The following is a 25,578-nucleotide window of genomic DNA, read 5'->3' on the forward strand; positions in this document are numbered from 1 at the left end:
TTGAATAGGTAACCTTTTAGAATAAGTTTATTTAAAGGAGCGACAAGTTTACATGGATCATTTCTAAATTTCCGGGCACGGTTAACAACATTTCCGTAAAAATGAGGATGTGCTATCCCGTTTGAAATAAGTTTTCTACAGGTACAATCAAACTTCAAAACCAAATCTTTATATCTATGGACAAATTTAGTAAAGATTTTAAGTAATTTATGGTAACGATATCCCTGGTTTAATAATTTACCAGTAATACATAGGTTGCGTTCGTTAAAATCAAAAAGTCACAACAGACACGGGCATAGCGAACAAGTTGTGAAATATAAACACCGTTAGATGGTGCCAAAGGAACATCACCATCTAAAAATGGAAAATTAACAATAGGGAACGAAAAATCGTCTCTTTTGTCGTAAATTTTAGTGTGGAGTTTCCCGTTTAATGACTGTATTGTGCACCGTCTATTTCGAATTTTAGTAAAAATCTTTTATGGGGTTACTTTATATAAGATACGGACTTGAACATTGCATTATACGGGGGCACCCATCAGGTATTTCCAACACCTCCTAAACCAATCATTAAAGTTTTCTGAAACTGCTCCATTTTTACTCGATTAATGCATTATGGACCTTCTATTTCTGTAAACTTACCAAAATTATATCACATGAATTAACCCCCTACACAAAGCTGTCTTTATCCATTTTATTTTATTTTAAAAGAGACAATCTTGATTTATGTTATCATCAATTGGTCAAAGGAGGACGGTGTAAATAATCTTTAAAAATGTAATAGCTATAAACAGATAACTGTAACGATACACTATTACAAAGTCCACCAGCGAATCATGTATTACTTTTTAGGCATTTGATTTTAGATAAGACTGATGGAACAAAAATACAGTTATTTTGCCATCTAAAAAATTCATCAGAAATATATTTGTATTGTCTAATGAAAGTAATTACACGTTATAGTTCCCTGGATAGTTCATAATATCACATATACACGTATATACCTTCAAATTGCTGTTGTTTTTTCTTCAAAATCACGACTGGTCATACAGTCAAAAAGTCTGAAATCGCTTCTAGAATACAGTCAGTTCTAGACTGATCGTACAGTAATTTATTTTGGGATCCTCAAGGAAAACATATTTTTTTATGGGAAATACGAATATTCTTCTTAAATACGAGAAGAATATTGAAACAGTATATATTTAACTGTAAACTGATGCAAATATTTGCAATAAAAGATTATTTGCTTTGTACTGCGAGAGCAAAATTGTCCATCGATTTCACTTTTTTCTACCAAGTTGATGTGATGCACACGTATATTTTATATTCTAATGCATGTTTTTGTTACAGTAACTCATATTTATGATGCTATATATACCTTGAAGATATTCAAAGCACTTTGTAGATATAGGAGTAAACAAATGATGAGAAAAGTAACCGTAGGCAAAACCGTCCTGTTAGCCAGTTGGAAATCATCGCTTCGAAAATCGCGACTTCCGGATAGCGTACAGAATAGTATTTACACTGTGAAATTGTCATCCTGCCTTTTTTTTTACAAAGTTGCTCATCCTGCCTTTTTTTTTTTACTTAAGACTCTTGTCCTGCCTATTTTTTTCAAATTTCATCCTATTGTGATCATGGGATCAGTAAATGTATAGGCTAATTTGCCAAAACAATTTTTTTTCTTCAATTTTCCATCTTCCAATGAATAAAAAAATATGAGTGAAATACAATTGTAAGACGATTTTCTTTTCTTTCAGGTTACGAAATTTAATACGAAGGCTTCAGAAAGAAGATATTTCAAAAGAAGATTTGCAGAAGAATTTAGAATATGCAGCATCTGTGTTAGAAACAGTGTATATAGATGAAACTAGGTAAGATGGGTTGTCTACCCTGAGGCTGAAAAAGTACTTCCTGTTACTCATAGGTGTAAATTTTGTACTGTAAATTCATTATTATTTGTGGTTTACTCTTTCAATGGATTTGTTTCTTTTATATAGGTGATCCATGATTTTAAATCTTCAATGAAGGAATTTGCTTTATATTCTAGATATTGTAAGCTGATTTTGGCAAAACCATAAAAATCTTTTTCAATCCAAAAATAATTTACCCTTTAATTAGGTTAGGGTTAGGAGTTTTAGTTGAATACAAAAGAAATTAGATCAATCTGTACAGCATATTCATCAAAAGGCCGTCTTGAAGAGGGGGACTGACTATTTTTGAAAATTAACTTATTCTTGAAAAACAAAATATAAAGAAATTTTATTCAGAATGAGGATAATGAACAACAAGAAGGAGAAAAAAAATCTTTGAAATAACATCTGCTTTTGAATTTGTTTTACAATTTATTGGAATTGAAGGTTAATATATTAACCAATGTAAGGCCTCAAAAACATAGTTAATCTGAAATTGCCTGTAAGTGCTGTCACCAAATACACATTATTCATTTTTGAATTTCTAAGTAATGTCATATGTCACCAAACGGTTAAGTTTCATTGGTTAATACACGGAATGAGGAAAAAGCAAAAGAATTTCAAATAACGATAGATCCTGGAATGGGAAAAATTAAAATCTAAAGACCATAGTTTACTGCAGAGTAATTTCCAATTGGCCAGGATGCAGGTTTTTCCACATTTTGATTTTTGAGTAGAAGATTTCAGGGCACATATTGATGATTGAAAATAAAAATATAAACAGTCTATCTATTTTTGGTTTACAATAAACAGTACAAATATTCGAGGTTTTCTATAAATGATACATCTATTTTAGGTTGTGTCTTCCTTTAAAAGGGTAAAATTAGAAAATTTACTGCTTTTTACAAACACTACTAATTTTGCTTTAACATAAGACCACTGATAAATTAAACTTACTGAAGTGCACATTTGATTTCCAAGGGAAGTTGCTTAAAAATCACTAAGGCATTTCATATTGTCTCAGTAAAGTTTTCTTCATTTTTTTAAATTTTTATATACATGTATTAGCCAATGAAAAAAATAAGAGGAGTAATAGAAAATATTATGAAAAGTAAATTCCACTAATTCATCCTTTTGTATCTGTTATCACTCAGAAGTTTAACTATTTTTACATAGAAACCAGGTTAAGAGAAAATAAACAAACATTTTGATATTGGGAGATCACTGTGGTTATTAATTTCTACAGTTTATCTCCCCTTGTTTTGAAAAGATTTTTATAAAGAATAGATAACAATTGGCAAAATTTATATAGAAGAGAGAAAAATTGGCCAAATTTATAAAGAATTAAGAAAACAATTGGCAATTTTATTTAAAGAATAGATAACGATTGGCAAAATTATAAAGAATAGACTGAGCAATTGGCAAAAATTTATAAAGAATAGATAAAATTGGCAAAATTTATAAAGAATAGATAAAATTGGCAAAAATTGAGAAAATTTATAAAGAAAAAATAACAATTACTGAATAATACATCAATGAAGAAGCCCCCATCAAGACCCACTACTATATGTGTAAATATAAATTCAAGGTCAAGAAAACATTTTCAACTGCAGTTTGTACTTTGTACATTTGTAGCCTTATATATCTGAAATCTGAGGCTCATAAATATGCATGGAGAGTTCCACAAATTATCTGCAGTCAATATAAACTAGGCAATGAAAGAAAAATTAATCTTCTGGAGTCGTTTTGAAAAGATTGATTAAGAATAAGATGTAAAAGATTGAACTATTCACAAGAACATTTAATGCATGGAACTAATAGGCCATCACTCTTTTGAGTGAAATTAAATCTATTAATTCTGAAAGTATTCATGATGGTGAATTTTAATCAGTAATTTAAATAAAGTGAATGTCAAGGGTATTACTGCAAGTATGACTTAAATTTTTGTCGAGCCTGCAACTTTTGTTGCAGAAAGCTCGACATAGGGATAGTGATCCGGCGGCGGCGGCGTTAGCTCACTTCTTCAAAGCTTTATATTTTAGACGGTGGAAGACCTGGATGCTTCATACTTTGTATATAGATGCTTCATGTTACGAAGTTTCCGTCAGTCACATGTCCAATGTTCTTGACCTCATTTTCATGGTTCAGTGACCACTTGAAAAAAAAGTTCAAATTTTTTGTAATGTTGAATTCTCTCTTATTATAAGTAATAGGATAACTATATTTGATATGTGCGTACCTTGCAAGGTCCTCGTGTCTGTCAGACAGTTTTCACTTGACCTCGACCTCATTTCATGGATCAGTGAACAAGGTTAAGTTTTGGTGGTCAAGTCCATATCTCAGATACTATAAGCAATAGGGCTAGTGTATTCGGTGTATGGAAGGACTGTAAGGTGTACATGTCCAACTGGCAGGTGTCATCTGACCTTGACCTCATTTTCATGGTTCAGTGGTTATAGTTAAATTTTTGTGTTTTGGTCTGTTTTTCTCATACCATATGCAATAGGTCTACTATATTTGTTGTATGGAATGATTGTTAAGTGTACATGTCTAGCGGGCAGATGTCATGTGACCTTGACCCCATTTTCATGGTTCAGTGGTCAAAGTTAAGTTTTTGAGTTTTGGTCTTTTTATCTAATGCTATATGCCATAGGTCAACTATATTTGGTGTATGGAAATATTTTATGATCTTTATGTCAGTCGAGCAGGTTTTATTTAACCGTGACCTCATTTTCACGGTTCATTGCACAGTGTTAAGTTTTTGTGTTTTGGTCTATTTTTCTTAAACTATAAGTAATGTGTCAACTATATATGTTGTATAGAAGCATTGTTAGCTGTACCTGTCTGCCTGGCATGGTTCATCTGACCTGGACCTCTTTTTCAAGGTTCATTGGTCTTTGTTTAGTTATCTTGGTTAATGTTAAGTTTATGTGACAGTTGTAATAAAGCTTAGCTTTATACTTAGGACTATCAACATAATATCAATGATTAGTATAGAAGGCGAGACATTTCAGCGTGTGCACTCTTGTTATTCTATTTGGTTTATTTCCTTTCATGAAATATTTTTCTTGTAAACGACATTTAAGGTGGTACCTAACATTTCACTAAAATTAATTTGGCTTGTTTAATTTTCATAAAATTTTTTCAAATTATTTACTTTGACCCTTTAACAAAAATATAAAAATTAAAAAAATTTGAACCAACCGTTTTGTCAGAAAAATTACACTGGTTATATAGCAGTTTGACAAACATCAATTTTGATCATTGAGAAGCTTAATATTCCCTTTACAACAAAACATAATTAAAACGTTTAGCTGACTTTACAGAGTTATCTCCCTGTAGTGTTAGGTACCACCTTAAGAAATGCAGGCAATTATTTGCTGAGGCAGCAGCTTTTATGTAATGCAGTTTCTATTAGTTTCTTATTGAGTATTTTCTTTTGAATTGGCTTTTTTTGGCTACAAAACCTGTTAAGAGGCCACCTTGGGGTTGTTTTTGAAATCCTTTAGTTGGCCTCTAAGCACAGGTTATAAGCTTATACCCTTTGGTAGCCTCAAAGCACAAGTTAAGCTTAATTAATGCATCATTAAACTAGTATCTGTCCTTTTTAAAAAATATTAATATTATCACAATTAGACGATGCATTTCAACTTTCACATACAAGTTAGTCTTGATTATAACCAAGAAAGAGTTTTGGTGTAATCGTTTGAAAAAAATTGCAGGTTTAGACATTAAGGTTGTGACTGGTTGTCTCCCTTTTGGAAGTTGTACTTTGGAAACTAAAAGTGATCTCTGTATTTTGAAGTTGTACATGGGGAAACTGAAGTTGTCTCCCTTTTAAAGTTGTACATGGGACACTAGAGTTGTCTTCCTTTTTAGGTTGTGTACTTTGGACACTGAAGTTGTCTCCCTTTTTATGCCCCACCTACGATAGTAGAGGGGCATTATGTTTTCTGGTCTGTGCCTCCGTTCGTCCTTCCGTCCGTCCGTCCGTCTGTGCCTCCGTTCGTCCGTCCGCTTCAGGTTAAAGTTTTTGGTCAAGGTAGTTTTTGAAGAAGTTGAAGTCCAATCAACTTGAAACTTAGTACACTTGTTTCCCATGATATGATCTTTCTAATTTTAATGCCAAATTATAGTTTTGACCCCAATTTCATGGTCCACTGAACATAGAAAATGATAGTGCGAAGTTCAGGTTAAAGTTTTTGGTCAAGGTAGTTTTTGATGAAGTTAAAGTTACATCAACTTGAAACTTAGTACACATGTTCCTTATGATATGATCTTTCTAATTTTAATTCCAAATTAAAGTTTTGACCCCAATTTCACGGTCCACTAAACATAGAAAATGATAGTGCGAGTGGGGCATTCGTGTACTATGTACACATTCTGTTTTAAATTGTGTATTTAGGACACTAAAAGTTGTCTCCCTTTTTGAAGGACACTAGAATTGTCTCCCTTTTTATGCCCCACCTACGATAGTAGAGGGGCATTATGTTTTCTGGTCTGTGCCTCCTTTCGTCCGTCCGTTCGTTCGTCCCGCTTCAGGTTAAAGTTTTTGGTCAAGATAGTTTTTGATGAAGTTGAAGTCCAATCAATTTGAAACTTAGTACACATGTTCCCTATGATATGATCTTTCTAATTTTAATGTCAAATTAAAGTATTGACCCCAATTTCATGGTCCACTGAACAAAGAAGAAGATAGTGTGAAGCTCAGGTTAAAGTTTTTGGTCAAGGTAGTTTTTGATGAAGTTGAAGTCCAATCAACTTGAAACTTAGTACACATGTTAACTATGATATGATCTTTCTAATTTTAATGCCAAATTAAAATATTGACCCCAATTTCACGGTCCAGTGAACATGTAAAATGATAGTGCGAGTGGGGCATCCGTGTACTATGGACACATTCTTGTTTTAAGTTGATCTTGGGACACTAAAAAGTTGTTTCCCTTTTTTAAGTTGAACTTGGGACACTAAATAATTGTCTCCCTTTTTTAAGTTGAACTTGGGACACTAAAAAATTGTCTCCCTTTTTTTGAGTTGAACTTGGGACACTTAAAAGTTGTCTCCCTTTTTTACTTGGGTGAAACCCTTTGTCATCAGTGTGTGTTTTGATTTCAGTACAAATAAAGATAGGAATGAAACACAAAAGTAAGTCTGACATTGAATGCCGTTTTAATATATGCATATTTTATCATTTATGCACATGTAGATTTAATACACCTCACTTTTCGTTTGCATCCAGTTTACAACGACCTCAGCAGTTTATAATATTATAGTTCAGTTACTAACATGCATTTTGATTTTTGCGATAGAATCATATATTTTCTTCAGTTTTTTCATGTATTGGAATTCATGTTTGTTTTTATTATCAAGGATTTATTACTAGTCATCTTGATTATATTTATCATATTTATCATATTTTTAATGTTTCATTGATTTTTTTTTTATGGATTTTCATTTTTCAGCTAGTCTCCCAAAACCTTTCAGCTAGACACTTTGAATACCTTTTAGCTAGACTCTAAATTCTTTTTAGCTACCTGCCTTGATCAGAACAGGTATTGATTTGATATAGGTATTTTTGAATACTTTTTTCCATGAAAGAGAATAAAACATTATGATTTGCATCAATCAACTTTCAAGATGGCCAAGTAATAAAAACATAACAAAATCAATGTGATAACTGGAATATATGTTAAGGAGGTCTCATTGGGGGGTTCCGATCAGGGATCCCGCTTATTGTTTTGTCAGATTCCGGTATCCCGCCTACACGATGTACATAAGGAATTTTAATTTTTTTGTCATTTCCTGAGTCCTGCTAGACCTCATATCCTGTTTTCAGGACACTTTCACATGTCAGGCTTACAAAAAATCGACAATCCTGCGTCACGCTTAGACCCCAATGAGACCCACTGTTAATGGACTTATATATCATGAACATCTTATTAGAGACTAAATTATGATAACTAAGTTATTGAGTTTGCAAGGAAACATTCTAACCTGCAACTTTGATACTGAACTGCAAAGGAACTTTACAATTGAAATTACTTGTTATCTCACCTTTACAAGAGTTGTCTCCCTTTGAAAAAGGTATCATGTATATATATTAACATAAATAAGAAATATTGTTAAACTTATCTGTTGATCTTGAGGCCTGAAAAATCCGGAAGAAAACATAAATGTTTTTTATGAAATTGGTTCACAATTTAAGCTAATGGAAAATACCTTTCAATAAGGGAAATAACTCTTACGGAATTTTCAACATAAAATAGGGAATACCTTTTGATTATCCTCTTAATGTAAAGAACATGAATTCTACCCAAAAATGATTAGGGGGGGGGGGGGGAAATTTGGTTGGTTATATAGGAAATCACTGAAGCAGCCGGCCCTCTCTTATGCAGCCAGTGGGCCCCAACTGATGAAAATTTCTACATCCGCCACTGATGGTACCCATAATCTAGTGATTCCCACCAATATATAGATAAATTGTATGGACTAGTATGCTAATAGAGTTTATATCGTAGTGAGATTTGTATACCTATTTAACTTGCAGCATGTAATATTTAAAACAGGGTATCTATACTATAAACCTTCTAATAATTTAAACAATTAAACTTAAGATTATTTTTATGCCCCACCTACGATAGTAGAGGGGCATTATGTTTTCTGGTCTGTGCCTCCCTTCATCCGTTCGTCCGTTCGTTCGTCCGTTCAGTCGTCTTGCTTCAGGTTAAAGTTTTTGGTCGAGGTAGTTTTTGATGAAGTTGAAGTCCAATCAATTTGAAACTTAGTACACATGTTCCCTATGATATGATCTTTCTAATTTTAATGTCAAATTAAAGTATTGAACAAAGAAGAAGATAGTGTGAAGCTCAGGTTAAAGTTTTTGGTCAAAGTCCAATCAACTTGAAACTTAGTACACATGTTAACTATTATATGATCTTTCTAATTTTAATGCCAAATTAAAGTATTGACCCCAATTTCACGGTCCAGTGAACATGTAAAATGATAGTGCGAGTGGGGCATCCGTGTACTATGGACACATTCTTGTTTTTAATTCATTGGTTAATGAGCATACTCAAATGAAAAGGGGGGTGGGAATATTAAAAAAAAAATAAACTAAATTGGTATTCTTGTTTGCTTGAACAATGTTTCATACATAAAGATAAACTTTTCAAAAGAATGATATTGCTATGATAGTTAATAACTACCATAGAAAAGTATCATAATTTGCTTGAGCTTTTAAATTTTTAAATGTATTTTCAAAAAGTTCTAGATGCATGTAACCAGAATAATTCAGTCCTTCATCCCCATAATCGATCTCTCCTACATATGAGGGCCTGAATACCTAACAGGATAAAAACTCGTCACAAATCCTCAATTTTGAGTGTAGATAGGTGACAATCAGCAATCAGCTCAATTTTATCGAGACAGGTAAATCAAGAGCTAATTTGAATGATTAATTGAAGAATATTTACATTGTCTATGCATCCAGGTGTTAATGAAGCCATCGTAGATCAGCGGAATATAACCACTGAATTATTCCGGTCAAGATGCATGCGATATACATCCAGATCCTTACATATTTTATATCCGTGTAGAATTCTTGTGTTTTATAGATTTTAAAAGCATGTAAATGTTATGAAACATTGTTCTTGTCAATTTATTATCAATTGATTTTGGATTGTCTTTTTTAAACCATAATTTCTAATTTGTTCATATGATTTATTTATTTTTTTAATGTTAGAATTTTATCAATTCTCAACTTATTGCCTCTAACTACCATTTGTACATATATACATACCATTTAGAGTTACATATAAAGTTTTGAAATTTCAGGTATTCATTACACCATTAAACCATACATTATTAAAGCTTCAACCATTTTTTGAAATGACAAAATCATATATAATAAAATGAATATATATGTCATTTATAATCGTGTTATAGTTATCATTGATCTAGAGTTATTTCCCCTTTCACCAACTTTCATTTTGGGTGATCTGACCACTTGATTTCTGCTACAGGATTATATTAAAGACTATTTTGGTCTAGAGTTATTTCCCCTTACACCAACTTAAATTTTGGATGGCCACTTGTAACCTGCTACAGGCTTATACTTAAGACTTTTGATCTAGATCTAGAGTTATTTCCCCTTTCATCAACTTCCTTTTTGGGTTGCCACTTATTAACTGCTACGTGATTCTGTTTGAGATATTTATAATTGACTGCAGTTATCCCAACTGTCAACAAGCTGGAAAATCAAAATCATTTTCAAAACAGGAATTAGGTCCTACAAGATTATATGTTACCTGAATTTTGAGCTACATGTAGGTATAATACCCACACTAACTATAACTTCAAGTCTAAGAAAAGTATTTAAAGGAAATCCAGGATAATGATAAAAAAGATTGACCATATCTGTGGTTATATAAGACAAGAAGACCTCTGCTTTTCTAATTGAAAAAAATCACATTGCATTTTAACATTTGCTGAATAGTATTTTGATGCACAAGTTTTTTTACCCAGCAATTTATAATTTTTAACCGGATTTTTGTGACAAAAATGTCGGTTATTGATTTGGGGATGTACGGCGGGCGGCCGGGCGGCCGGGCGGCAATCAAATGTTGTCCGTGCATTAACTCATGAACCGTTCAACCAAAGCTTTTAAAATTTTAATATGTTATTACTGACAACTATGCGAAGGTCAAGTTCAATAATGGCGATTTTGACTTTTACCGTTCAGGAGTTATGGTTCTTGAAAGATTGAAAAATGGAGTTTCCAGTCGTGTCCGTGCATTTACGCATGAACTGTTCTACCAAAGCTTCCCAAATTTTAATATGTTGTTACTGATGACAGAATGGAGGTCAAGTTCAATAATGACGATTTTGACTTTTACCGTTCAGGAGTTATGGTTCTTGAAAGATTGAAAAATGGAGTTTCCAGTCGTGTCCGTGCACTTATGCATGAACTGTTCTACCAAAGCTTCCGAAATTTTAATATGATGTTACTGATGACAAAATGGAGGTCAAGTTCAATAATGACGATTTTGACTTTTACCGTTCAGGAGTTATGGTTCTTGAAAGATTGAAAAATGGTGTTTCCCGTCGTGTCCGTACATTTTCTCATGAACCATTCAACCAAAGCTTTTGAAATTTTAATATGTTGTTACTGATGACAAAATAGAGGTCAAGTTCAATAATGACGATTTTGACTTTTACCGTTCAGGAGTTATGGTTCTTGAAAGATCGTAAAATGGCGTTTCCATTCACGTTGTTGCATTTACTCATGAACCATTCAATCTAAGCTTTTCAAATTTTAATATGTTGATACTGATGACAAAATGGAGGTCAAATTTGATATTGACAATTTTCACTTTCACCATTCATCAGTAATGGTTCTTGTGATATTGCCAGGACACAAATAAATGTTAATAAATCCGGTTTGCTGTCGTTGTGACAGCCTCTTGTCCTTATAGTAACCTAAAAATTGAGAGTATGTCAATTAACACATGTATAACCTCTTGTCAAAATTGGCAACTTATTTACAATTTGCCATTTCGTGGAAAATTAGAAAATCTATTTGAAGGTCATTTGCAAATGCCTGGAGTAAAAAATGTAAACAAATGAAAAAAAAAATAAAAAATTGCCAGAGGAATTCAAAGGCCCCTTGATGGATAGTTAAGTTGACAAAGACTAATGGGTCCAATTTATATTTTCAAATTGAAATACAAAAGTTCCAACTAGAAACCTAATTCTTGTCAAACGGAATAAAATGCTATACTGTGTATGTTCAGTAATTGGGGATGATTAGTGGATAGCATTTCCGATGATTTATCCTCTGGTTTAGATTTGTTGATTTCCCCGTAGCGGAATCATTAATCGTCATGCAAACATGACGTCAGAGTAGATTTAACATCATCACCAGACTTGTGTCGGCAAAATCAATTGGCATTATCGTCTAAAGCACTTTTCCAATATTCATTAGATATATGAATCTTGTCTATTTATACAGAGTTTTTCCAGGACAATGCCTCAACAGACATAGAACTGATCTGGCACAATTTTATTAATTGCGTTTCAGTAAAAACACCAAAAAGATGCCATTCAGACGCGATTTGGCAATCAAGAAAATTATATACCACTGTCAAAGTACACGCTATTATTTTGTCATGTTAATGAAAAGAAGTGGAAAATCGAAATTAGATAATATTTTGCTATCTGTTACTTTTTTTTTAGGAAAATTAACTCTTTTGAGTTGACTGACTGTAGATTTAATGAAAACAGGGAACTATCTTACTGGAGAGAAATTAGTCTCTTTGTTATTGAAGTCGACATTGATGAGATTTCTGTTTGACAGCAGACTTTTCTTTTTAATAAGAATTCAATTTGATAACGGGTTGAATTGGTACTGGATAAACCTTGCGAACTTAATTTGTATTGAGAAATGCTATCTCATTTACATTAAGATCTATAACAGTACATTTAGAAATGAAAGTTTTTCCATTTATGTCTTTGAAAAAAAACCGAGAACATTATATAATTTACAGGGAAGAAAATGAAATATTGAGAACATTCATTTTGTCAAGAAGTCAAGAAAATTTTTTAAATTACACATTATTATAAACCCCAAACAGTCATATACACATTCATTCAGTGGTTCTCAACAAATGAATATTTAGTACTTAAACTATGAACATAAATTTTCAACAAGTGGGTTACACTTTAGACATAAAATTGAGAATGGAAATGGGGAATGTTTCAAAGAGACAACAACCTGACCAAAGAGCAAAAAACTCACCGAAGGCCACCAATATGTCTTTTATAACAGGGATAAATCCACACCCAGGGGTCACAGTACAACGAAGTTCAATGATTATTGCAAGCTCAATAATTGTTAATACTGGTTTAACAAAGTGTCAGCAACACCAATTGTTTTAAATGTTACAAAAAAGAAGATGTAATTAAAAAAAAGGGGGGACAATGATTGAAAAGGTTCCAATTTAAGTTTGCCTCTTTCAGGTTTTTGGCATGAGCTGTTTTCTGTTTATTGGTCAGTATGTTGTCCCTTTGAAACATTCCAAATTTCAACCCTTAATTTTTTTTTGGCTAATTATAAGAAGGGTTATGCTAAGCAGTGTTCTTAAAATCTATAGAATTTTTGTAAAGTTCTTTAATTTTAAGTAAATGTTTTATTTTATGGCCATTTAATTTGTTATATCAATGGTCTTTGTCATTTGGATTTTTAACTTCAACAATGACAAAAATTAAATTACTGGTAGACAGATTGACATGTCGTGAGATTGACAATGTTAATAACGTAAATACTTTTATGGTTGACAGGTTGACAAGTCGACAGGTTGACAATTTTAAAAATGTAAATATTTAATGGTTGACAGGTTGACAAGTTGACAATTCAATATAATAAAAAGTAAGTTATGGTTGATAAGTCGACAGGTTGACAGGTTGACAACTTGAAAGCCTTTATAAAGTGTAAAGTAGTATATTATTAGTTACTGGTAGACAGGTCGACAAGTCGACAAGTTGACAATTTCACAGTGAGAATTGGAGACTATAAAAAAAGTTTTAAATTCAAATAATATTTCCTTAATTGTAAAATTAAACCTGTTAACCTGTCAACCTTATCACTTGTCAACCTGTCGACCTTAATTCTTGTCAACCTGTCAACCATAACTATTGTCAACCTGTCGACCTTTACACTTGTCAACCTTGAAAGTGTCAACCTGTCGACCTGTCAACTTATGTTTATATGAACTGATTTACTTCGAAAATTTAACTGATTTATTACACTGTTCTTCCGATGGAACTACAGTAACATTTATCCTACTTGACCAAATGTTCTTTTAATGAAATTGATCATCATCAGAATAAAAAGGGGGCTCCAGGGTTGAAACCCCCCTTTTTTTAACCTTAAATGTTTTTGAATGGAGACATGTGGTTGCAGTCTTCCCTTTTAAAAAAGGCTGGATCAATGATTGAAAATGTCAAATGATTTAAAAAATTAGTCATTTTGAAAAAAAATATATTCTAGTTTTCCCATGCATCTGCTTATATTTTCATAATAATCTTGAAAGAAAGCAGTAATATTTGTAAGAATACATATCTAGAAAGTTAAAAATACCACTTTTTTGTAATTTGAAAGGTGTTTTTTCATAAAATCTAAGCTATTTTCCAACATGAAAATTTGATAACATTAGCAAAAAAATTCCAAAATTGACTTGACCTGAAATAAAAACATTTTAACATAATTTTTTTTCTTTCTTATTTACCAAAATTAGAATTAGTGACCATAATTTGCTCATTGAGGAGGGCAGATATCTAAAAATACCTTGAGACAATAGAACATGTCCAACTTGAAAAACCTTAGAAGATGAAAATCTGTCACTTTCTCCTCTACTGTCAAATTAATAATGTTTTACGTATAAAACTTTTTAATAACATGACAATAGATAATTCTATGTTTCCAAATGTATCTGATACTCAAAAACTAGTAGTCGTTCTAAATCCTTCTAATATAAACCAAGTGAAAAAAACAGGTTTCTTTATAGAACAGTCTTTAGAGCTGAGGACAGGGGACTCTTAGTTAGTTTTTCTTGTAAATATAGAGATATGTGTGTGTTCAACTCAGTTATAATTTTATTGTTGTTGTTACTTTTGTTTATGTCACAAGTATAATGTTACTTATATGACAAATAAAGATTATTTAAAACCTGTCCTGTTCTTGTAACTAAAAATAATCAAATGTCTTAAATTAAATTTTAAAAATAGTATTCTTTCAGAAAACTTCAGTCATAATAAAGACTTCTTTGTCATTAATTTATTACTAGTGAAGTATGCATTATGATGTCATTAGTTGATGCTAAGAATAAGATGCATTATGATGTCATAAGTTTATGTGCACACAGTATTTGTGTCATGGAGACAGGAAGTGACATCCATTATGTTATGATGTCATAACTTTTAGTAGTCCTGAAAGTGCAGCTCTGTTGTTGTTTTTTTTTTTGTGAAAAGTTATGCAACCACAAGGAAGCATAACTTACATGAAACTTGTGAAAGCTTTTGGAAACAATATAAACACTTGGCATGGCTGAACGCACTGGTTGCATGTGCCCATGCAGCTGTTTGAGGAAGAAAAACAAAGTCAAAGATGAGGATTTGCCAGTGCCAGTGGCTATAAAAATAACAAAGTAAGTTTGCATTTCCCACTGACTGACATTGCAACTTTAAAAATTTAAGTGTATGGAATAAAAAGAGAACTTAGAAGACCATTTTACCTAGCATTGATTCTTTGACTCACTGTACATAATCTTACTCAAAGCCCATATGCTATAATATATAGTTTAGCTGAACCCAATCCAAAAGTTAACATGAGTTAAGTTAAGAGGGGAAGGAGTTGGCAGGTTTCCTTAATTGTCACATGTTTTATTGTATATGCCTTTTAAAAAATACCTGAATACCCATCTAATTGTACAAACTGAAAGTAATATTTTCATGCATCAACCATGTGATTCCCCCCTTTTTTTGATGATATACATTGGTGTGTTTTGTATATGAGTACCTGTTACTTCCAGTGATATTGTTTGCCTTAAATAACTGGAGAATAAAGGCTTTATCACCTGATGAAGAATCCCAATTTGAAAAAAAATGGCTTAAAATTATTCCCAAAAAGACAACTTCTTCCCCAAACAGTGCAGTCTTAGTAGTAATTGTGCTTGAATACAAACTGAAAGAGACTCATTTAAACATTTTTCATGCCTAAAATGACTATATGTGCTCATTTGAGGGTCAATTTATGTATCATCACTGACAAAAAGGGGTCTTATTTCAAAGCAGGCTTTGACTCTTGAAAGGGGGTCTGTAAATTGAAGTTGCAGTCAAATTCATGGTTTATTCTAAATTTCTCAATTTAATGAAAATTGCGCATATTTTCCCAATATAGAGCGCGAGACTGAGTCCTTTGACTATATATAGTACCTAAAATATACTATGATATATATGTTCTTTTGTCTGCTCTTTGGTTGGGTTGTTGGCTCTTTGGCATATTCTCCATTTCCAGTCTTAATTTTATTTTGAAAGTCTGAAACCATGCATCTAAAAAAGTAATCAGATTTATTTGTACTTATTTCATCTAAAGATTTTTTCAGGGTTAAGATGTAAATAGTCAACTATTACTACTGTTTATCCTGTACTTTTAGATATTTCAATTTTCTGGGAAGGACATTACTATTTTTAACTAGAGTAGACATTGATAGATAAAATCGAAGTGTTTAGTTTGTTTTTACAGGTCTGCTTATATTTTTTTTTCATGATTGCAGCTGGTACTAATCAGTTTCAAGCTGTACAAGTCCTTTTGGAAGCTCTTGTTTCTTGTATAAAATATTGAAGTCTGTTTTTATATTAATTCCTTATCAAATGAAGTCCTAAAAATCATGTTGATTTTTTTCTAAATTTTTTTTGAAATTTAAATTAGCTCTCAGCAGTTTCCCATCAATAAAAAAAAACCCTTGTAGTATTTCAAAAGATCCTCTCTCCTATCAGCTTAATTAAGCTAGAAAGCTCTAAATCCTTTTTCTGTAATTCTATTTCTTAAATTCCGTAAGGTTTCCGCTAATTGTACACTGTGGGAATGAGAACGGAACAATGTATTGTAAAGTAAAATCATAGTACCAAAGGAAGAGACAAGATAATGAAATCTTCAAGAAAAGAAGGATAATTCTATCTATCATCCGTAGGGGGTATTGTTGCGTTGGTTAAAATCGATACCATACAAGCAGCTGATTTCATCATTGACGAGGTCTGCTGTGTGATTTTCCTATTGAAACAAGTTTTTCTTCATTTTCAGATGTCAGTTTCTCCGTGTAATAATAAATTTGCCCCATATGGCACGTTTACTTTTGACTTGTTTCTATTTTAGAAAGCTGTAATTATTTTTCCAATATTGCAGATGAGAAATATCCATTTATTTTCTCACTTTTTTTCGATTTTCTTGTCACAGTATTATGCAACATTATTGGGACAATCGTTGTTAACCAGAGATTTTCAATTACTGAAAAAATTGCAAATGAGTGAAATTATAACATGTCAATTAGACAACAGCCTTTCAAAATGGGCAAAGTACAGAAAACCATGCCTTTATGAATAGCTTTTTAATTTAATCTTTTATTAAATTTTTATGCCAAATTGTTAAAAAAAAAATCCTTAGATTTAAACAATACATTATAAAAAAGATACTTAATTTCTTTGGTAACATCATGCTTAGATTGATTGATATTACAATTGCACTTTAGTCATATTTCATTTCCAAATGTGTTTCAAACACAGTTTTTTTTATGATCCAGAAATAGTTTTTATTTTTTCTATGTTCAAAACAAGCAGAACAGAGGTACTTTGAAATTAAGAAATTTTCTAGACAATGGACAATAAAGAATTTGCTGATTCACGTCGTCTATGCTCTAGGTTACTCTGTATTTAAAAATATGTCTGCAAAAGTAAAGTATTATTATAAATAAAGACTCCTCTAAGTAAATTTTGTCACAATATTGACACCTTATGTGTAATTTTTTGTACAGCAAGATTTCAATATTTATATAATGCTTTTGGAAAACATTTACTGATTTAAATGTCCTTTTCTTATTATAAAAGTTGAAGCTTCTTCACATTTAAAATTTTAGTTTAATTCTTTAAGCATGTTGTAATTTCAGTGATTTTTTTCCACACAGAAAAATTTGGATTAAAATCAATTTTGAAATCATCGTTCATATTCAAAATATATTTTTATTAGTGTATATTGTCAGACTGAAGTAATTCGACAGCTTGACCTGTGCTGGGTGTATTAGTATTAATGTTATGTTCTAGTGAATGTCTGCAGTTGAGACACTTTATATTCTTGCAGTAAAAGCACAAGTTGCTGATTCGATTGCCTTATTGGAGAAGGTTTAGCTTATTCAAGGGAGACAATATTATGAATGAACACCTTGTGAAATATCTTTACAGGCGTCTCTGTGATGAAGATGACGAGCTCAGTGAGGTCGAGCCGGATGCTGTTCCCAGTGAAGTTCGGGATTGGTTAGCCTTGACCTTCACACGCTCCATGAGCAATATCAAAAGACGAGGGGAGGAAAAACCAAAGTTCAAAAGTGTCGCCCATGCCATCCGGGCCGGTATTATGGTTGACAGGTAAAATTGTTAATCTTTAGGTGGTACCTTACACTACAGGGAATAACTCTGTAAAATCAGCTGAACGTTTTAATTACATTGCGTTGTTAAGGGAATATTAAGCTTCTCAATGATCAAAATAAGTGTTTGTCAAATGCTATATAACCAGTGTAATTTTTCTGATAAAACTGTTGGTTCAAATTTTTTGAATTTTTTATATTTTTGTAAAAGGGTCAAAGTAAATACTTATTCAAAATTTTAAGAAAATTAAACGAGCCAAATTAATTTTAGTTAAAGTGTTGGGTACCACCTTACTTATCAAAAAATGTATTTATAATTGCGAAGATCCCCTTCCAAGTCTAGGAATACCAGACCCATTATTAGATTCCTGTCACCAAAACTGTAAAAAAAAAAAAACTATGAACAAGCTGGACACTCAAGGTTAAGAGACACCGCAAACAAACAATATATCACCAAGGTATTAGATAAAATATATGGCAGTGATATCTCGGATAAAAAGAAAAATTGAACTAATTTTTATTTTCATGTTTCTGTTTTAGAGTTATGGATCTACAATGTTCATGTTTGTTTCCTATTTCTAGTGAAGACATTAAGGAATTAATACTAATTCTTTGAATATTTAATAAAAATATTATTTTATATGTTTTGTCCCCATATTTTATTACTCTTGATCTATCAGTAGAAATATGACTATATATCTAGATCTGTCAGGAATAAAGGGATAAAGAGTTATAGAATAACTAATCTAAGAATTCAAATAGAGAAAAATATTCAACAAGTGACCGAACAACACATTAATTCACGAATGCGCGTAGCGCATGAGTTAATTATCAGTGTTGTTCGGTCACGAGTTGAATATTTTTCGATATTTGAATTCTTTGATTAGTTATTCTTTTTATTACATTGGCAAATGGCTCTTTTTTATGAAATTAATGTAGAAAATGTAAGGAACTATATGTTTTTCCTACGCATGTTTTGATCCGACGTTATCAACGTCTTGACAACGCCTATTGTTGTATGACGTCAGAGAGTGAAATAACCACCTTTATTTCACATGTGAAATTATCGGTTTTTATTTGACTGGGAAATCAATGTAATTCATTGCAACCAATGTAATAAAATATTATAATAGTTCATTTGAAAAGAACATTTTTTATGAAGTGAATTTTGAATTGCTAATGTAAAAAATTGAAATGTATTTATTTTGAAATAATTTCAGAATTTACAGAAGACTTTCAAGTTCAACAGGATTACATGTTCCACCCCATGTTCTACTGTTATTAAAGGTCAGTGCCATGTTTTTACAGTTTTAAAGTAGTTTGTATAAGGTTAAATGGACATTCTAAAGCTGTTAATGAAATATGAATTATATGTCAGTAGATATAAAATAAATTAAACAAATAATTTTTTTGATTTTCAAAAGTACACAAATTACAATTATACAATAGAAAACTAGGATTCCTTATCTTGAAAAACTTATTTACTATTTTCAGCACTTAAATGAATGGGCAATTTGGGATTTGACGTTTTTGTTTTTCTATTTATAGCACTAAGATGAATGGGGATTTGATGTTTTTGTTTTTCTATTTTCAGCACTTTCATGAATATGGATTTGATGTTTTTGTTTTTCTATTTTCAGCACTTTGATGAATGCGGATTTGATGATTATGCTTTTTCTATTTTCAGCACTTAGATGAATGGGGATTTGATGTTTATGCTTTTTCTATTTTCAGCATTTAGATGAATGGGGATTTGATGTTTTTGTTTTTTTCTATTTTCAGCACTTAGATGAATGGGGATTTGATGTTTTTGATTTTCTATTTTCAGCACATAGGTAAATGGAGATTAGATGTTTTTGTTTTTCTATTTTCAGCATTTAGATGAATGGGGATTTGATGTTTTTGTTTTTCTATTTTCAGCACTTGGATGAATGGGGATTTGATGTTTTTGCTGTGAACGATGCCGCTGATAATCATTCTTTGAAATTTGTTGGTTATGAACTCTTACAAAAATATGATATAATTGCAAAATACAAAATCAACAGCACTGTTCTGGACACTTTCCTGTTAAATCTTGAAATAGGATATAGCAAATATAAAAACCCCTACCACAACCTTTTACACGGTGCAGATGTTGCCCAGAGCGTACATGTGATATTAAACCAGAGTAAATTAGTGGTAAGTATTTTCTAGAAAAAAAGTTCAGTGATATATTTTTCACTAATGAACAGCATTGATGGTCTTGTGGTAGCTTGTTTGCCTCTGGTACAGAGGGTATTGGGGGTTGAACCTCAATCATGTCAAACTAAAAACTTTGAAATTAATATTTGGTGCTTCTCCAATTAAAGTCGTATGATATTAATGTAGGAGAGTCCAGATGTAGGTTTTTTCTCCTAGTCCTATTCTTTATTTTTTTATACCCCCGCTTAAAAAAAGTGGTGTTGTACTGTTTTACCTCTGTTTATTCCATTCCTCCATCCATCCTTCCATACAACAGTATGGATGTCCGTTAGTGAATTAATTTTCGTCGCATCTTTCACAGAAATTAAATTACAAGGATTTCTGGAATTTGGTTTTAGGTATATATAAGTTTTTAACATATTTGTTTATAGTGGATTGGGAAACAAGTTTTGCAACTTATATTAATCCCTTTCCACTTTGCGGGTGGGAGTGCTGCCTTGTAGCGGCATTAGCCTACACTTTTTCGAAATCTACAAGGGTGTCTTTAACGTGTAAGAGATATGGCTCTCTCTTAACACGGGTCAGCCATTCGTCCCCTTCCAACGGACTATCATCGTTTCCTCAAGACCATACTCGCAGATGGTGTCAAGGGAGAGCCGAAAATTGAGTTCCTGAAATTTTCATCCCAAGCGGGAATAAGTTAGTTATACTGTGTGATGCGTTTTAGATCCATCACACAACAACTTCCTGAACACTTGTATCATTTTACACATGACATCCAAGTTGAACTTTTGTCACATTTTTCTCAGGAACTACATCACAAGGAGATCTGAAATTTGGTTTCAGGGTTCATAAAAATCAGCTATACAGTGTGATGCATTTTCAGATTCATCACTTAACAACTTCCTGTTAACTGAACTCTTATATATGTTTACACTATTAAGATTATCCACTTGCCACAGGGGTATCATCAATGAGCCACTGCTCAGTTTCACTTCTTTAGGACCATTTTTTTTCTGTCCAAAATTCTTCATTCTGTAAACCCAAACCATTTGAAAAGGAGGTTATAAATAAAGGCAACAGTAGTATACCCCTGTTCAAAATTCATAAATTGATTGAGAAAAAAACAAATCTGGGTTACCAACTAAAACTGATGGAAATGCATGAAATATAAGAGGAAAACAACAACACAACAGAAACACAACATTAAAATGTAACACACACAGAAACGAACTATAATAAATGTATAACAATGGCCATTTTCCTGACTTGGTACAGGACATTTCAAGAAAGAAAAAATGGTGGGTTGAATCTGGCATGCCAAACCTAGCCTGCAATACAATCCATTTTAGTTACTTATAATGTGAAAATTAACCCCATTTAGACCCTTATATAAAATGTAAGTTACCAAACACATTGTGGATGAAGAATACCGAAGTCTGAGTGAATGCACTGTATGTTTGAAATTAACATTAACAAATTATTTTTGTAGCATTGGTTGACAGATATAGAAATTTTTGCTACCATTATTGCTGCTTTGATACATGATTATGAACACACAGGAACTACAAATAACTTTCATATAATGACAGGGTAAGGATTCACTAATGTTCACAAATACCATGGTTATAGAATGTTCACAGATACCAAGGTTATCAGAATGTTCACAGATACCAAGGTTATCAGAATGTTCACAGATACCAAGGTTATAGAATGTTCACTGATACCAAGGTTATAGAATGTTCACAGATACCAAGGTTATAGAATGTTCACGGATAACAAGGTTAAAAAATGTTCACAGATACCAAGGTTATAGAATGTTCACAGATACCAAGGTTATAAATGTTCACTGATACCAAGGTTATATAATGTTCACAGATACCAAGGTTATATAATGTTCACAGATACCAAGGTTATCAGAATGTTCACAGATACCAAGGTTATAGAATGTTCACTGATAACAAGGTTAAAAAATGTTCACAGATACCAAGGTTATAGAATGTTCACAGATACCAAGGTTATAGAATGTTCACAGATACCAAGGTTATATAATGTTCACTGGTAGACATAAAGATTATATAGACTAAGAGCCTCACCCGCAAAGTGGAAAGGGATTAAAATAAGTTGCAAAACTTGTTTCCCAATCCACTATAAATAAATATGTTTAAACTAAGAGCCAAAGTAATTTCAAAAAAAATTTAAGAAACTTATAGAAAAGACAACAAAAAAACCAAGTACAGTCACCAATGTTGTTAGTCAGAAGGACAGCAATATTTCATAAGAATAAGGAGATGTGGTATGATAGAGAATGAGAGAACTATGTAAGCAATTAAAGGCGACCGTACAGCCTTCAACAATGAGAAAAACCCATGTTGTGTGGTCGGCTGTAAAAGGCCCCTACAAGTAACAATTTATAAAACTAATTGCCTATTTTATGAATGTTGTCTATTCTTTCATAATCTAATAACTTTTTAGAATTATGTTAAGTGTTGCTAAATCATAATAAATAATTTAAAATTTTATTTTTTTTTTCTCTCCTTAAATTGAACAATATAGCCAGATTTTGAATTATTATAAAAATCTGCATTTCAGGTCCGAAGTAGCTCTGTTGTACAATGACAGAGCTGTATTAGAAAACTACCATATCAGTGCCTCATTCCGAATGATGAAAAACGATGACAGCAATATACTTAGTAATCTCAGCAGAGAGGAATTTAAGTAAGTTTTTGGTGGCTATTTGCAAAGCCAATTATGTTTAGATAAATTGTAAATGTTGAATAATATGCCCTTGGATAAGGAATTTTATGGAAAATTGCACTGATGGGGAAATCAAGCTTTCATCTCATGTAGGATATTTATGAAAAGTTTAAAAAAAAACAAACATAAATATATGTTAGAGTTATTGCCCTTGGACATGTAAAATATATGTATCTGGAGGTAACATTGGATGGTGTTCTTGAAATGTCATGCATTTTGTTTCTTGTACAGTTTCAATTTCAACCAGTCAGCTTGCAAATGACAATGTAGACTTTAGCATGTTTTGTTAACATATGAGAAATATATAATGTGAAATAAAATCTTTCTGAGTTATCTCCCTTTCTTCAAATTTGTAAAATTTTTGCATTACAGTTTAGGAAAAGGAAAGAAATAAATAATAATAGTTCTTTAGTGACTGAAATGTCACCAAGGATTACATGCTGAAAAAAACTATGAGGTTTATTATAACTCAATAGAAAAATATATGTTATCCTTGTTGACAAAAGAAGGGGAGGGGAAGATACTAGAGGCACAGTCAAACTCATAGATCCAAAATTAACTGACAATGCCATGGCTAAAAAATAAAAAGACAAACAGTCAAACAATAGTACAGTATGGATTATATTGGTTAAAAAAATTGAATGGTATCGCATTGTTGATACAGATTTTTATATACCTTTCTTTAAGAATATCATAATTCAGCCTTCACGCTTCAACTTTTGAGTCCACAAGCCAGAAGCTCAATTATTTGAAAATTTTAATTCGATTATGTTTGCTTGTAGAGAAGAATTTTAAATTCTGAAAACAATTTTACAAGCCAATACCATAGGACTTGTGGTAAGCTTGAAGACTGCGGCATATATTGTGAGTCGTACTAATTTTCTGTCTGTTTATTTCCAGAGAGTTCCGTAACCTGGTGATAGATATGGTTCTCGCTACAGATATGTCTTTCCATTTTCAACAAATTAAAAATTTGAAGGGTTTGCTGAGTATGCCAGAAAGGTACGCTATCTTGAAAGTTCTGTCATACCTTTATTTTTTCTGTTAAAATCGTGACTTTTTTTGAAGAACATATTATTTGGATAAGAATTTTTTCTGATCTGATACATTTAACAATTGAAACATCTATGAAATTGAAGAAAATTACAAACTATGAGATACAGGACTCAACAAAACCTATTGTTAGGAACCAACTAAAAATTATAAATGATTACCGGGTAATCAGAATATTCCGACAGTATGCTCAGGTTCTATTTCCTTTTTGGAGTACAAATTTTAGTAACACATTTATGTCTTATGTAATCCTTGTGCATGTCTGATATATTATTTTAGTAGAATTGTCCAAACATGCATATTCTTAAATGAAAATAATTGTTCCCCATAAGAGTGTGTATATGTACAAAATATATATTTATGTGTGTTTTAATGCATTGTTATAGGTTGCACTTTGTAAATACAGCTGTTTCTGAAAGCACGCCTCTTTTGGGGAGATCTTGAATATTCATAGAAAATTAATTTTGTTTTCATACTGGTTCCCAGTTATGATCTCTGTGTTCCGTCTCACAGAGACATAACTTGGGAATGTTACCAGTAAATAGACATGTGCATATTGTTTACATTGAAATCTGTGGTAACCTTTCATTTGAGGTAGGGGTAGTTAAGAAAATTAGTGTTAGTTTAAACTCTGAGAAGTTCAGGGCATATAAACTTTGAAAATATTCAAACTTCTCCCTCTGAAAAATCACATTGCCAGTAGTTTGCTTGTTTACAAACAAAAAAGGGAGGTTCATGAGCCTACAGAAACGCTCCGCACTAATACACATCAGACATAGAAATTACCTAATTGTCCTAATCAGAATCGAAATAATTGATGCAAGCTATACTTTATATCTTAATTAAAAACTTATGTTTTTCCAAAAGTAAAAATCCTGTTGGACAATTTTTACTGTATTACATGGGCCCTAATTTAGTCAGTGATTACTGAGAGAAATTATTTAAAGAAATCTCATGGCCTTAAAATGTTGAACTATTTTTCTTGTGTTAAATTTTGAATTAAATTTCAGCATTGACAAGGCTAAAGCTTTATCCATGGTGCTACATTGTGCAGATATAGGTCATCCTGCAAAAGAATGGAATTTGCATTACAAGTGGACAAATCAATTACTGGAAGAATTCTTTAGACAAGGAGATAGGGAAAAAGAGTTAGGTCTGCCATTCTCTCCATTGTGTGATAGAAGTGGTGTACTTGTAGCAGAGTCACAAATAGGTAAGGACAGTGATCAGAAAGGGGGGATCATTTTCATTCAAGTGTAGATCGGGAGTGAAGTAAATCATGTTATTTGAGCTCATATCAAAAATGCATGCAGCTGGCATTATAATTATATTGTAATCAAGTGGAGGCATGGAGTGCAATTGATTTAGCAGTTTGTGATCAATTAAACAAAATAACAGATGATTCTGATTTTCCTAACAAAATATTCAGTATATTTCCTCGACCATTATCATCCCTCGGGCCTAAAGGCCCTTGGGATGATACGA

The 25,578-nt window shown here is 31.9% G+C and overlaps 1 protein-coding gene across 9 annotated transcripts in view; it reads left to right on the forward strand.

Moving 5' to 3' along the window:
• Positions 1–25,578, forward strand: part of LOC143059813 (dual specificity calcium/calmodulin-dependent 3',5'-cyclic nucleotide phosphodiesterase 1A-like) — a 290,727-nt gene that overhangs the window by 262,082 nt on the left and 3,067 nt on the right. For 8 of the 9 annotated variants that reach the window (XM_076233380.1, XM_076233381.1, XM_076233379.1 and 5 more), the window contains 9 exons: positions 1,760–1,873; positions 7,028–7,057; positions 17,921–18,103; positions 19,323–19,389; positions 20,023–20,280; positions 21,776–21,876; positions 22,876–23,001; positions 23,941–24,042; positions 25,104–25,306. In XM_076233380.1, the coding sequence (XP_076089495.1) occupies positions 1,760–1,873; positions 7,028–7,057; positions 17,921–18,103; positions 19,323–19,389; positions 20,023–20,280; positions 21,776–21,876; positions 22,876–23,001; positions 23,941–24,042; positions 25,104–25,306 (1,184 nt within the window). The remainder of the gene's footprint in view (positions 1–1,759; positions 1,874–7,027; positions 7,058–17,920; positions 18,104–19,322; positions 19,390–20,022; positions 20,281–21,775; positions 21,877–22,875; positions 23,002–23,940; positions 24,043–25,103; positions 25,307–25,578) is intronic. The other variant, XM_076233377.1, reaches the window with a different exon arrangement.

The sequence above is a fragment of the Mytilus galloprovincialis genome, chromosome 14 (genome assembly GCF_965363235.1).
Source record: "Mytilus galloprovincialis chromosome 14, xbMytGall1.hap1.1, whole genome shotgun sequence".
NCBI lineage: Eukaryota > Metazoa > Mollusca > Bivalvia > Mytilida > Mytilidae > Mytilus > Mytilus galloprovincialis.